The following is a 12,016-nucleotide window of genomic DNA, read 5'->3' as shown; positions in this document are numbered from 1 at the left end:
TTGTTCCCAGTTCTGCACTCAAGAATTATTCCCAGCAGTGCTTAGAGGACCATATATATGGGATGCAGGGGAACAAACCCAGATGGGCTCCATGTAAAGCAAGTGCCCTATCTTCTGTACTATCACTTTGGCACCATAGCTGGCAAGGGTGATAATCTGACATCTACCCAAACCAAGTCCCATGGAACTGAGTTAATTATTTGGGAAACACTTCTTTTTCTTTTGGTGAGGAATCGAAGCTAAGGCCTCAAGGCCTGACAAGGCCTATCTCTACCACTGAGCCATCTCCAAGACCTAGTTTTGGGAAGAAGATAATCAAAGACTGCAGGCTGGTCTCCCACTTACTTAGACATGAAGGCACCACACCGAATTCGGGCATCGCTGCCCTCGGGGAAGAGCAGCTCAGGGCTGTAGAGCACATCCACAAGCACTGAGAACTCTGCCTGCATCATTGGACTCAGCTGCTGTTCCAAGGAGGTCACCACATCCTGTGGAGACAAACAAGCCAGTGAGAGCCGGCCTGGCCAGGAGGACATGAACTAGGAAGACATGAACAAATGCAAGGCGGGATGTCTACAGGGGTCACTACAGGGCTGAGTGCCGCCCAGTTCAGGCATGTCTGTTTCTAGGAAAGGCTGGTTTTCAGTTGGGGCTCCTTGACACCTATCGTCTGGAAGAGAACTCTGAATTCTTAGGAAGCAGACATGAGACATCAGTAAAGCCCATGAGATAACCTATATCTCATGACTGTCAAGCAGCCTGGGTCATCATTCGATGACACGTGCTCTTGGGATGTTGGCATTTTTCATGCATGGCATCGAGCATCTGGGCCTAACAATGTTTCCAGTACTAATGGTCCTCATCCAGTGCATATTTTGAAGCTATGGAGAGGTGCTGACATTTCATACTTCTCTTACTAGCATAGCCCACATGATTTTCTCTAAATCAGAGAACAACCTTCCCCAGAAGAGAGAAGGCTCTTCAATCAAGGGCTATGATTGAGAAAAGGTAATGACAGTTATCCTACATCCTGAGTGACAAGACTAGACTTGATTCTTTGACACAGACTCAGCATCAGGCAGTCCCTGCTGGATGTGGGGACTGAGAGGTGGGGTTAGAACTCAAGGACAGGATGAAGTCCTCTGAAACTACCTTGGATTGGAGATAGTTTGAGGAAGTGAATTAAAATAATAAAACTAAACACCTTCAGTGAAAACAATGGTGAGAGCTAGAGAGGAAGGGGGTATGGGAGTGTTCCCATTGAGGGCATAAGGAAGGTACTGGAGGGTGCAAAGATGGATACCAATGATAACTTCAAAAGCACAAAAGCAAGAGCCTGATCATGCTCTGAAGTACACTGAGAAACAGCCTTAAAACCAAAGGAAGCAAAGTAATAATAGTGGAAGGACCCAGGTACTAAGTTAACCAACTTATAGGAAGTTGCTAACTCTAGATTTCCTATTTGAAAAATGAACCTTGTTTAAGCCCATTTTGTTGAATATTGTATGTATTATAGCTGACATTATGCTAACTAGCATGTGTCTAAAATGAACTGGATTCAATGATAATTTATGAAGTGATTTGTAATGAGTACAGTGCCCCCCTTTTAAAAATATCTTGATTTCATTTATAGGGCTGAGTTTCAGGAGTTAACTGGCTAATTTTATACATCTTTTAGCAAAAGTGATTATTCCTACATGAGTATTCTAAATGAGTTTCCTGAGAAATTGACAGTGACAGGAAAGAATAATAGTAAATGGCTTTGTTCCAGAGATCTGATACAGGAGCTGATTTATATGGAAAGTAGGTTAAAAAAAACTAAATATATTAATTTGATAGCATATATCAAGATGGGAAGAAACTCTGTTTATAAAATATAAGTGTTGTTCATAATGAACAGCACTCATGTATCTATCTATTTTTCAGATGACTTCTTAATTTCATGACTAACAAACAGAGATCAGGCTCCTATCATGTGACTCCTATCTTCATCAACTACTTTAATCAACTATACAATCTAAAATTTTCCCTCACAAAAAAATCGGACAATGATACCATCAGCAACATTGTTTTGCTGGGAAGAAGAAAGAGCATAAACATAAAACTACCTGAACAAAGTGATTTTCTACCTTTTGCTTCTGAAAAGCACAGCTCTCCCCACATTGGCCACTAAATGTTCCCTAATGACTGCTGGGGACGACAGTCCCATCACCCCACTGCTAGCTCCAATTGTTACTCTCCTGTCTTCCTCATCCCCTGGGCCTGCTGTGCAACGCACAGCAGTGACCCGCCCAAACTTCCTGCTCTTGGCTTTATGACCTTCTTCTTCTACATCCAAACTGATCCCTCACTTCTCATCACTCCTGGTCCTTTTTCTTTCTTGACTCCTTCTTGGGAAAAAAAAAAAATCTTACCCTGTTCCATATCACACTATTACAGACATGTTGAAAGTTGCCACACTCATCTGTCCTGGTGTGACAACTGTCCAAACAACTCCAGACACCTCTAGACAGCTGCTTACTTGACATCCTCATACAGATATCTAAGTCAGAAACTCAAATTTAAAATTTTCAACACGGAACTCCTGAAAGCAAATACTTCATCTTACCCTCCTATAGCAAATAATTCAAGCACATGATACCAAAGCTATCAGGTCCATCATCCCATAGCTCATCTACTTAATAACCAAGTCCTTTGGGGCTAGAGAGATATCGTGGAGGTAGGGCATTTGCCTTGCATGCAGAGGACATTAGTTTGAATCCCAGCATCCACATGGTCCCCTGAGCCTGCCAGGAGTGATTTCTGAGCATAGAGCCAGGAGTAACCAACCCCTGAGTGCTCCTGGGTGTGACCCAAAACCAAAACAAATAAACAAAAATAACCAAGTCCAACTAGCTCTATAAATTAATATTCCTATATTTATCCATTTCTCCTCATGACTACTGCTGGCTCCTTAAGGCAAGCCACCATCCTTCTGTGCCTGAATTAGTGCCATAGTTCACTTTTATTTTAAGACTGAAACACATTAAATAACAGGTACTCTAAAAATAACACAATGTTTACCTGGAAGATGTATTTTTAGAATAATATTTGGTGGAAATCATACAATTTTTAAGTCTGATTCCTCAATTAGCATATGATATCTTTCACCAAATTTTTCTTGTGTGACTCATGACGTTCACAATTTTAGCAAGAAATACCAATGCCACATGGTACAGTCACCATACCTGCAACTTTTCAATGATATTCCTGTAATCCCATGCAGGTCCACCAAGAGCTTCCTTGAAGCGTGGTCCCGAGCGAGCAGACAGTCTCCAACCCATGGCTGCTCTCTGAACCATGTTTGAGTGACTTTTCATGAAGAGAGTATTCACTTGGCTGTCCAAATCCACTGGTATAGCAATTCCACGATTCTTTGCTAGAAAAGATGGGTTAAAAAAAGTCTCAAAAAAAAAAGTCTCCTTATTTAACCATTGCATTGTACACCTATTAAAATAATTATATAATAGATCTAAGAGGGATAAAATGAGATTTAGACTCCAGGATATAAGGCGTGGTATAGTGACTACAGCTGACACTGCTCTTGTATTTGAAAGTTGTTTGTCAAGTGAATACATCTTAACTGTTTTCGTCACAAGGATAAAAGTGTAATTTTGTGAAGTAATGAATGGTAAACATATTCACTGTGGCTATCATTTTATAATATATACATCTATAAATAATTGAGTTGAATACCAAAAATTAATACAATGTTGCATGTCAACAATATTTCAATAAAACTAGAGAAAAAGAAAATAATCAAATCTTTTTTTTTTTTTTTTTTTTTTGGTTTTTGGGCCACACCCTGTGACGCTCAGGGGTTACTCCTGGCTATGCACTCAGAAGTTGCTCCTGGCTTCTTGGGGGACCATATGGGACGCCGGGGGATCGAACCGCGGTCCGTCCTAGGCTAGCGCAGGCAAGGCAGACACCTTACCTCCAGCGCCACCGCCCGGCCCTAATCAAATCTTTAAACTCTACCATTAAATTGCTTTATGTAATTGCAAAAGCTTTTAGCCCAAAAGTATTTCAATTCTTAAGACCAATTATTAAAGTGGGCTCATTAAACATTCAAGAACTCATTTGACTTCTCAGTGATTCATAGTAAAACACACTTCATACAGCATCAGTATAGGAAAACACTTAAATCAATTTTGATAATAACCATGCAAACTTGTACCTTCCCAGACACTGAGGAAAATAAGCAATGGACAGAAAAAACAGGATAAAATCCTGCCAGACTATTCATTAATGCAACTGTTGTGTTACCACACACATTTTGTAGCACAATCATAAAAGCATACATGTAGTAAATTGACTGAAAAACTTAAAACTGAAGCATGTAAAAAATTTTTATGGGAAGATGGCACGGTGTGCCCATCCCTCTTCCCGAAAATCATTGGCATTTGCATTTTGTCAGCCAAATACCACAAGCCTAAAAGTAAGAATGCCTGTCATATGGAATAGAGAAACGTGGGGGCATTTTGCCAGAATGGGCAATATAGCCCATCAGAGTTCTGTAGGAGAGATGAGAAGCAGAGACAGTGTGGCAGAGTACCAGTCACCAGCAGTCAGAAAGAGGTGCAGGACACAGAAGAAAGCATCTCAAGAACAGGAAAGTAAGAGCCTCCTCCCTCTGACTGTCATGAGCAGAACAGTTGTTCTGCCCAGATAAACACGCCATGTTCTCTCAAGACAGAGAAATTCCTGCCTGGAGACAATGTCTAGTGAAGGTTATGGAACAAGAGAAGCAGAATAGAGCAAGTAGTGGGAAGGAGAAAGAGAAACAGTGTCAAGAGAAAACACTCCTTGTTTTGTATTTACTTTGTGTTTGCTGAGAAGGGGGCGGGGGGGGGCACCACACCCAGCAATGCTTAGGGCTTATGTCTCCTGGCTCTGTGCTCAGAGAAACAATCACACCTGATGGGCAGACTCAGGGCCAAGGATAGAATCAGGTTGGCATGCAAGTATCTATCTCTCTGCTCTCTCCTGATTTTAACAGTGGTTAGTATTCTTTTTGGTCTCCAACTACACACACATATTTTCATGCACACACATATACATACTTACATACACTCACATGCATACATGAACACTTACACTCATGAATATACACCTACAAACACAAACATACACAATCATATGCGTGCAAGCATGCACACGCATACACACTTAAACTCATTCTCTCTCTCTCTCTCTCTCTCTCTCTCTCTCTCTCTCACACACACACACACACACACACACACACACACACACACACACATCTGAAGTGGATGAAAGTCCCTTACCCAGAAGTCAGCCCTTTGGGAATGCTCAGAGAAAAAGAACAGATTTTCAGAACTGTCAGGTCAGCCCTTTGTAAGTAGAAACATCAGCCAGACTCAAAGAAAATCAAGTACCCTAATTCTAACTGATCCCAGTAAAAACAGACAGGATTCAGGGAAGAGCAAAATTCTACTTATAGTCCTCAGAGAATCTAAGCATAAGCTGTATCTACTGTTTGAGAAAAACAACATAAAAAAAAAACTTCCTATATGACTTACAAAAACCATTTAAAAAACTGACAAAAGAATAGAAATGAGGATCAAGTAGATCACCTGAAAAAGGCAAGGAAATGTCTAGATCATGAAACATTTTAGCTCAAAAGGAAAAATATAAGAGAGACTATCAATTGGCAGGTAAACAGGGAATCAAATACATACCGGACAGAGTCTGGATAGAAACATCAGAATCCACAGAAGGGAAGGATAGTTAAGGAAATAATAGAAGAGACTGTTTTGTTTAGGTTTTGTGTCATACCCAGCAGTGCTCAGGGCTTATCCTGGCTCTCTACCCAGGGATCACCTCTGATGAGGCTCAGAGGGTCATATGGGTATCAGGAATCAAATCTAGATGGGTCGCATGCCAGGTAAGTGGCTTATCCACTATACTGTCACTCTAACCCCTAGAAGAGAATTTCCTCGAGTTAAAGCAGGAGTCTCAAACTCGCGGCCCGCGGGCCGTTTGCTGCCCTCCAGTACAACATTTTGTGGCCCGCGGCCGGCCTTCAAATATCACAGTATTCAGGATTATTCGTTTACCGAATAATCGCAATAAAAATCGCATTAGTAAGAAAAAAATCGCATTAAACATTCGCATACCCCGAGCAGTTCCGTTCGGGGTATGCAAATGTTTAATGCAATTTTTTGCGATTCTTTTCTTTTTTTTTTAATTTATTTAAACACCTTAATTACATACATGATTGTGTTTGGGTTTCAGTCATGTAAAGAACACCACCCCTCACCAGTGCAATATTCCCATCACCAATGTCCCAAGTCTCCCTCCTCCCCACCCGACCCCTGCCTGTACTCTAGACAGGCTCTCCATTTTCCTCATACATTCTCGTTATTAGGACAGTTCAAAATGTAGTTATTTCTCTAACTAAACTCATCACTCTTTGTGGTGAGCTTCCTAAGGTGAGCTGGAACTTCCAGCTCTTTTCTCTTTTATGTCTGAAAATTATTATTACAAGGGTGTCTTTCATTTTTCTTAAAACCCATAGATGAGTGAGACCATTCTGCGTTTTTTTCTCTCTCTCTGACTTATTTCACTTATTTCAGCATAATAGATTCCGTGTACATCCATGTATAGGAAAATTTCATGACTTCATCTCTCCTGACAGCTGCATAATATTCCATTGTGTATATGTACCACAGTTTCTTTAGCCATTCGTCTGTTGAAGGGCATCTTGGTTGTTTCCAGAGTCTTGCTATGGTAAATAGTGCTGCAATGAATATAGGTATAAGGAAGGGGTTTTTGTATTGTATTTTTGTGTTCCTAGGGTATATTCCTAGGAGTGGTATAGCTGGATCGTATGGGAGCTCGATTTCCAGTTTTTGGAGGAATCTCCATATCGCTTTCCATAAAGGTTGAACTAGGTGGCATTCCCACCAGCAGTGGATAAGAGTTCCTTTCTCTCCACATCCCCGCCAACACTGTTTATTCTCATTCTTTGTGATGTGTGCCATTCTCTGGGGTGTGAGGTGGTATCTCATCGTTGTTTTGATTTGCATCTCCCTGATGATTAGTGATGTGGAGCATTTTTTCATGTGTCTTTTGGCCATGTGTATTTCTTCTTTGTCAAAGTGTCTGTTCATTTCTTCTCCCCATTTTTTGATGGGGTTAGATGTTTTTTTCTTGTAAAGTTCTGTCAGTGCTTTGTATATTTTGGAGATTAGCCCCTTATCTGATGGGTATTGGGTGAATAGTTTCTCCCACTCAGTGGGTGGCTCTTGTATCCTGGGCTCTATTTCCTTTGAGGTGCAGAAGCTTCTCAGCTTAATATATTCCCATCTGTTAATCTCTGCTTTCACTTGCTTGGAGAGTGCAGTTTCCTCCTTGAAGATGCCTGTAATGTCCTGGAGTGTTTTGCCTATGTGCTGTTCTATATATCTTATGGTTTGGGGGCTGATATCCAGGTCTTTAATCCATTTGGATTTTACCTTCGTACATGATGTTAGATGGGGGTCTAAGTTCAATTTTTTGCAAGTGGCTATCCAGTGTGCCAACACCACTTGTTGAAGAGGTTTTCCCTGCTCCATTTAGGATTTCCTGCTCCTTTATAAAAATTTGGTGATTGTATGTCTGGGGAACATTTTCTGAGTATTTAAGCCTATTCCACTGATCTGAGGACCTGTCCTTATTCCAATACCATGCTGTTTTGATAACTATTGCTTTGTAGTACAGTTTAAAGTTGGGGAAAGTAATTCCTCCCATATTCTTTTTCCCAATGATTGCTTTAGCTATTCGAGGGTGTTTATTGTTCCAAATGAATTTCAAAAGTGTCTGATCCAATTCTTTGAAGAATGTCATGGGTATCTTTAGAGGGATGGCATTAAATCTGTATAATGCCTTGGGGAGTATTGCCATTTTGATGATGTTAATCCTGCCAATACATGAGCAGGGTATGCGTTTCCATTTCTGTGTGTCCTATCTTATTTCTTGGAGCAGAGTTTTATAGTTTTCCTTGTATAGGTCCTTCACATATTTAGTCAAGTTGATTCCAAGATATTTGAGTTTGTGTGGCACTATTGTGAATGGGGTTGTTTTCTTAATGTCCATTTCATCCTTATTACTACTGGTGTAGAAAGGCCATTGATTTTTGTGTGTTAATTTTGTAGCCTGCCACCTTGCTATATGAGTTTATTGTTTCTAGAAGCTTTTTGATAGAGTCTTTAGGGTTTTCTAAGTAGAGTATCATGTCATCTGCAAACAGTGAGAGCTTGACTTCTTCCTTTCCTGTCTGGATTCCCTTGATATCCTTTTCTTGCCTAATCGCTATAGCAAGTACTTCCAGTGCTATGTTGAATAGGAGTGGTGAGAGAGGACAGCCTTGTCTTGTGCCAGAATTTAGAGGGAAGGCTTTTAGTTTTTCTCCATTGAGGATAATATTTGCCACTGGCTTGTGGTAGATGGCCTTCACTATATTGAGAAAGGTTCCCTCCATTCCCATCTTGCTGAGAGTTTTGATCAAGAATGGGTGTTGGACCTTATCAAATGCTTTCTCTGCATCTATTGATATGATCATGTGGTTTTTATTTTTCTTGTTATTGATGTTGTGTATTATGTTGATAGATTTATGGATGTTAAACCATCCTTGCATTCCTGGGATGAAACCTACTTGATCGTAGTGGATGATCTTCTTAATGAGGCATTGAATCCTATTTGCCAGGATTTTGTTGAGGATCTTTGCATCTGCATTCATCAGCGATATTGGTCTGTAATTTTCTCTTTTTGTAGCATCTCTGTCTGGTTTAGGTATCAAGGTGATGTTGGCTTCATAAAAGCTATTTGGAAGTGTTTCTGTTTGTTCAATTTCATGAAAGAGTCTTGCCAAGATTGGCAGTAGTTCCTCTTGGAAAGTTTGATAGAATTCATTAGTGAATCCATCTGGACCTGGGCTTTTGTTTTTCGGCAGACATTTGATTACTGTTTTAATTTCATCAGTGGTGATGGGGGTGTTTAGATATGCTACATCCTCTTCATTCAACCGTGGAAGATTATAAGAGTCCAAGAATTTATCCATTTCTTCCAGGTTCTCGGTTTTAGTGGCATAGAGTTTTTCAAAGTAGTTTCTGATTACCCTTTGAATCTCTGTCATATCAGTAGTGATCTCTCCTTTTTCATTCCTGATACGAGTTATCAAGTTTCTCTCTCTCTCTTTCTTTGTTAAGTTTGCCAGTGGTCTATCAATCTTGTTCATTTTTTCAAAGAACCAACTTCTGCTTTCGTTGATCTTTTGGATTGTTTTTTGAGTTTCCACTTCGTTGATTTCTGCTCTCAGCTTTGTTATTTCCTTCTGTCTTCCTATTCTTGGGTCCTTTTGTTGAGCATTTTCTAGTTCTATTAGCTGTTTCATTAAGCTACTCAGGTAAGCTCCTTCTTCCTTCCTGATGTGTGCTTGCAAAGCTATAAATTTTCCTCTCAGTACTGCTTTTGCTGTGTCCCATAAGTTCTGAGAGTTTGTGTCTTTATTGTCATTTGTTTCCAGGAACCTTTTGATTTCCTCCTTGATTTCATCTCGGACCCACTGGTTATTGAGCATGAGGTTGTTTAACTTCCAGGTGTTAAAGTGTGTCTTCTGAGTCCCTTTGGAGTTCACAAATAATTTCAGAGCCTTGTGGTCAGCGAAGGTAGTCTGTAAAATTTCTATCCTCTTGATCTTATGGAGGTATGTTTTATGTGCCAGCATGTAGTCTATCCTGGAGAATGTCCCATGTACATTGGAGAAGAATGTGTATCCAGGTTTCTGGGGATGGAGTGTCCTATATATATCCACTAGGCCTCTTTCTTCCATTTCTCTCCTCAGGTCTAGTATATTCTTGTTGGGTTTCAGTCTGGTTGACCTATCCAGTGTTGACAAAGCCGTGTTAAGGTCCCCCACAATTATTGTGTTGTTATTGATATTATTTTTCAGATTTGTCAACAGTTGTATTAAATATTTTGCTGGCCCCTCATTCGGTGCATATATGTTTAGGAGAGTAAGAATATTCGGTAAGCGAAATCACTTATGCGGCCCTGTCTCACCCCGACTTTGCCTCCTGCGGCCCCTAGGTAAATTGAGTTTGAGACCCCTGAGTTAAAGGAAGCTGCTGGTCTTCAAATGGAAAGTGCTCACTATGCCCTTTGGTAGGATTAAATAGCATACTGGCTATACTCTGGCCAAAAGGTAGCATTCTGTTCTGAGTTGAATTGTGTTTTCAGACATCAATAGCTGTTCATTTTATTTGGAAATCAAGTGTTATCGATTGAAGATGAAGTCATATTAAATCAGGGGTCCTCAAACTATGGCCCACAGGCCACATGCAGCCCACCGAGAATATTTATCCAGCCCGCCAGATGTTTTTACCACTGCTGCCTGTCCTCCTTAGCAGCCAACTCATGCTGGGCTCACAGTGCACATGTATGGAATGCATGCCCGTACTCTCCAACTCCCCTCCTTCTCTCTGTCTCTTGACTCCTTTCAGTCTCAGGAAAGATACGTAAATTATGGCCTGACAAAAGCAGGCCTGTAGTCCCCATTGAAATACTGGTAGGTTTGTTGATTTAACTTTACTTGTTCTTAATTTGGAATATTGTATTTGTTCCCTTTTCATTTTTTTTACTTCAAAATAAGATGTGCAGTGTACAGAGGAATTTGTTCATAGTTTTTTAATAAAAAAAAACTATAGTCTGGCCCTCCAATAGTCTTAGGGACAGTAAACTTGGCCCTGTACTAAATCAAGGTGACTTAATCTAATGCATTGCTATCCTCAGAGGAAGGAGACAAGAGAAGCACAGCACAGACAGGTAGAAACAGAGACTGGGCTGACAAAAAGTATCTCTGCATTCTTTTTTTTTTCTTTTTTTTTATTTAAACAACTTTATTACATACATGTTTGTGTTTGGGTTTCAGTCATGTAAAGAACACCACCCATCACCAGTGCAACATTCCCATCACCAATGTCCCAAATCTCCCTCCTCCCCACCCGACCCCCACCTGTACTCTAGACAGGCTTTCTATTTCCCTCGTACATTCTTTTTTTTTTCTTCATCAGAGCCATAGAACATGAATCATCTTGTTCTGCCTCATAAATTAAGGGAAAAAAAGTGAATTGTAGGTACCAGGGGCAAACAGCCCCAGGGAACATTGAGTTGAAATAAAAAATGATCAGACCTAAATATCCAACCCACAGTCAATGACAACAGAATCAAGAGACCCAAACTACAACAACTTATACACAAAAGGAACCTGTTACACTAGCAGTCCAAGGGGCTAAGGGTGGAGGTAAGGGAAGCATGCTGGGAACAGCAGTGGAGGAAGGTCAACACTGGTGATGGAAATTGCCCTAATTCACTGTCACTATGTACCTGAAATAGAACTGTGATTGACTTGTAATTCACACTGGTCTCAATAAAATTTTTAAAAAATGCAGAGATAATTTTGTCATTAATAATTTTCCAATTTAAAACATCCTCCCATAATAATAATGGGAACTGTTCAAGTTAATGTTCAAAATCTGCCCAGGCTGTAAGAGATCCTACTGTATTTCAGAATAGCAGACAAATGTCACCGAGCTTTAAAAAGTTGAGGCCATTTTGAGAACAGTGGAGGAGCCAGAAGAAGAGATGCAGTGTGGATCTCAGTGTGGGACGTGGAAACACTGAGGAGACACTTTGTGAAGAAGCAGAGACATAAAGCACAGCCTCTGCCTCCCCCTCTGGGTAGCTGTTTCTGTGAAAACTGGAATACACACACACACACACACACACACACACACACAAAACCACACACACAACATATACAAACATACCGGAAGTCATATGTTTTGTGTGACATGTGTGGGTCTCAAAGAGCAAAATTACAGGGATAATATTTCTGGGGTATGTCGAGCTAGGTACTAGGGAAGGAACTCAAGTAAGGCAGGCTCTCTCCCACTGACCTCTGCCGGGTCCCTGG

At 40.5% G+C, this 12,016-nt stretch overlaps 1 protein-coding gene across 1 annotated transcript in view; it reads right to left on the bottom strand.

The window, feature by feature from the left end:
* Positions 1-12,016, bottom strand: part of ITPR2 (inositol 1,4,5-trisphosphate receptor type 2) — a 458,186-nt gene that overhangs the window by 200,779 nt on the left and 245,391 nt on the right. Inside the window, 2 exon segments of the mRNA XM_049783873.1 lie at positions 346-488; positions 3,228-3,418. Coding sequence (XP_049639830.1) covers positions 346-488; positions 3,228-3,418 — 334 coding nt within the window.

Source organism: Suncus etruscus, chromosome 11 (genome assembly GCF_024139225.1).
Source record: "Suncus etruscus isolate mSunEtr1 chromosome 11, mSunEtr1.pri.cur, whole genome shotgun sequence".
Lineage (NCBI taxonomy): Eukaryota > Metazoa > Chordata > Mammalia > Eulipotyphla > Soricidae > Suncus > Suncus etruscus.
The sequence above is the reverse complement of the archived record's forward strand: the minus strand, read 5'-3'. Positions and strand labels throughout refer to the sequence as shown.